This window comes from Silene latifolia, chromosome 1 (assembly GCF_048544455.1).
Source record: "Silene latifolia isolate original U9 population chromosome 1, ASM4854445v1, whole genome shotgun sequence".
In the NCBI taxonomy this organism is placed as follows: domain Eukaryota; kingdom Viridiplantae; phylum Streptophyta; class Magnoliopsida; order Caryophyllales; family Caryophyllaceae; genus Silene; species Silene latifolia.
In genome coordinates, this window is record NC_133526.1 from 95,684,913 (window position 1) to 95,687,891 (window position 2,979).

The 2,979-nt window shown below is 40.4% G+C and overlaps 2 protein-coding genes across 2 annotated transcripts; both read left to right on the forward strand.

Annotated features, from left to right (window-relative positions):
• Nucleotides 1-56: 56 nt before the first annotated feature.
• Nucleotides 57-1,178, forward strand: LOC141651262 (uncharacterized). Its single transcript, XM_074458983.1, has one exon. The coding sequence runs from the start codon at nt 57-59 to the stop codon at nt 1,176-1,178; it is 1,122 nt and encodes a 373-aa protein (XP_074315084.1).
• A 114-nt stretch (nt 1,179-1,292) lies between these two features.
• Nucleotides 1,293-2,489, forward strand: LOC141651268 (uncharacterized). The gene is made up of 2 exons (XM_074458989.1): nt 1,293-1,385; nt 1,431-2,489. Exons 1-2 carry the CDS (start codon nt 1,293-1,295, stop codon nt 2,487-2,489), a joined length of 1,152 nt encoding a protein of 383 aa, XP_074315090.1.
• Nucleotides 2,490-2,979: the final 490 nt, after the last annotated feature.

Here is a 2,979-nt window from a genome sequence, read left to right on the forward strand (position 1 = left end):
GCAATAGTTAATTTTTGTGTTTCTTTAGTGTAGATTTTATTTTATTGTTTTAGTTTATGCCTAGTACTCGTTCTTCTTACCAACAACTCGAGCCTTACGACTCAGAGATTGAATGCACACTTTTCAGGTTAAGGCAAATTGGAGAAGGTTCGTTAGTTGTTTTCGAGCACCCAGATTCCGAGAAGGATATACACTCTGATTCAGATACTTCGGAAATTCCTATTACTACTGAGAATATGGCTAGGGAGACTCGAACATTAAGGGAGACCACAGCTCCAAATCTTAACGTTCAACCATTGTGCATCACTTTTTCAGCATTGGATGATGAAGTTACTTTTGAACTGAAATCTGGTTTGATACATCAATTACCAAGTTTCAGTGGGATGAGCATTGAGGATCCAAATAATCATCTTTCGGACTTTCATATTGTGTGCACTGGTATGAAGCCTTTTGCTATTACTGATGAGCAGTTGAAATTGAGAGCATTTCCTTTCTCCTTGAAGGACAATGCGAGAGACTGGTTAAACTATCTACCACCGGGAAGTATCACTACTTGGGTAGGAATGAAGAAGGCATTCTTGGAGAAATATTTTGCTCCTTCTCGATCATATCAACTTAAAAGAGCCATTAGTAATGTTGAACAGCAAGACGGAGAAACTATGTATGAGTATCTTGAGAAATTGAAGAAGCTCTGTGCTAGTTGCCCTTACCATGGTTACTCTGACCAGGATCTCATTATGTATTTTTGTGGAGGACTGAACCAAGATGACCGTCGTATGATTCACTCTGCTTGTGGAGGAAATATAGCCAATAAGAATCCAGATGAAGCTTGGGAGGTTATCACAGAGCTAGCTGAGACCTCTAGACAGTTTGAGAGGAGACCATCACGAAGAGGAGTGAGTGCTATGGGTGTTATTCCTGGCTTGGAGGAAAAGGTTGATAACATTGTTTCCACTCTCCGTGATATGTTATCTGGGAGACATATGGCTACTGTTTGTGGCATATGCGCTACTGAGGGTCACCCTAACGACTTGTGCCCTTACTTGCAAGAAAGTGGTCAAGAAGAGGTGAATGGTGTTTGGGAGAGTACTACAAATAAAAGGAAGTGGGATCCATATTCCAAGACCTATAATGAAGGATGGAAGGCTCACCCTAACTTTTGTTGGGGAAACTCTTAACCCGGTCCATCATCTGGCCCTACCAGAGGTTAGTTTCTCTAGCGACCACAAGGACAACAATTTACTCAACAAGTGCCACAACAAGCAGCTGAGCAAGCACCACCGAGCTCATCAATGTCCACGGAGGATATGATTCGGGCTCTTACTCTCAGTGTTACTCAAGATAGAGCAGATAATAAGCAAAATTTTAAGAATCTTGAAAACCAGGTGAGTCAACTGGCTACTGCTGTCAATCGGTTGGAAGCTAAATAGTCGGGTGCTCTACCATCTCAAACGGTAGAGAATCCGAGGAAGAATGTGAGTGCGGTGTCTTTGAGAAATGGAAGACAATTGGTAGAAGCAGAGAAGCCTAAAGCTAAATCTAAAGCAGCTGCAATCCAAGAGGAAGAGGAAATTGTGATAAAAGAAGGGAGTTCACAAGTGATTGAGGAAGATATTGTGGTGCCTGGTTCGATTTATAAGGATCCACCGGTCCAGATTTATAAGCCCACACCACCTTTTCCCGAAGCATTAAAGGATACTCACAAGAAGGAGCATGACAACGATGTTTACGAGACCTTTCGTAAATGTGAGGTAAATATTCCCCTTCTAGAGTTGCTTAAAAGTGTCCCTCGATATGCAAAGTTTTTAAAAGAACTTTGTACTATAAAGAGGAATAATAGGCTTAAGGGAGTCAAAAAGGTGAAGGTAAGTGAACATGTCTCGGCAATGTTTCAACAAAAATTGCCCACTAAATGTGGAGACCCGGGAATGTTCACAATACCTTGCACTATTGGAGACACCAAAATTCATAATGTTATGTTAGATTTGGGTGCCTCTATTAATGTAATTCCCCATTCCATCTATCAATCATTAAAACTTGGACCTATGAGTAAAACAAATGTTGTCATTCAATTGGCGGATCGGTCCAATGTTTATCCAAAGGGAATAGTTGAGGATGTGTTAGTTATGGTAGATAAGTTGATTTTTCCTGCTGAATTTTATGTGCTAGACATGGAGCATGATAGACAAGCTTCCCCTATACTGTTAGGGAGACCATTTATGAAAACTCCAAAAACTAAGATTGGTGTTTTTAGCAGTTCTCTTACTATGGAGTTTGAAGGTCAAGTGGTGGAGTATAATATTTTTGATGCTATGAAATTCCCCACTGATGACCATTCTTTATGTCTTATTAATGCGTTTGAGCCATTAGTGCAGGATACCTTTGATTTTGACAATCCAGATAAGTACCAGGTTGTGATTGAGAAGGGTATGGTAGAAGATGATTTTGATGATTTATTGCCTACTAACCTGCAGACATTCAAAAGATGAGTGTGGCGGAGATGCGCATGTAGAGGTGGATGTGCGGACATACAAGGAAAGATCGGTTAAGGAATGAGGTGATTAGGGAAAAGGTAAAAATGGCGCCAATAGAGAACAAGATGATGGAAAACCGACTAAGATGGTTTGGCCATGTGAGAAGGAGACCTATGGACGCACCAGTTAGGAGGCTGGAGACTTGGAGAACAGAAAAGGTCCCTAGAGGTAGAGGAAGACCGAGACAGACATGGTTGAGAGTGATAGAGCACGATATGAGATTTCTGGGGCTTGAGGAGAGTATGGTGACGGAGAGGGCACAATGGAGGGAAAGGATACATGTGGATTTTTAGTATTTGATGTTTTTTTTGACATATTTAGTGTTTTTATTTAATTTAAAGAAATTAAATTATTTATTCTTCCCTCCTTTATTACACTTTTTTACCAACCACTTTCTTATAGATTTTACTTGGTTCATTCCGGATCCTTAATTCTATTTCGGTTT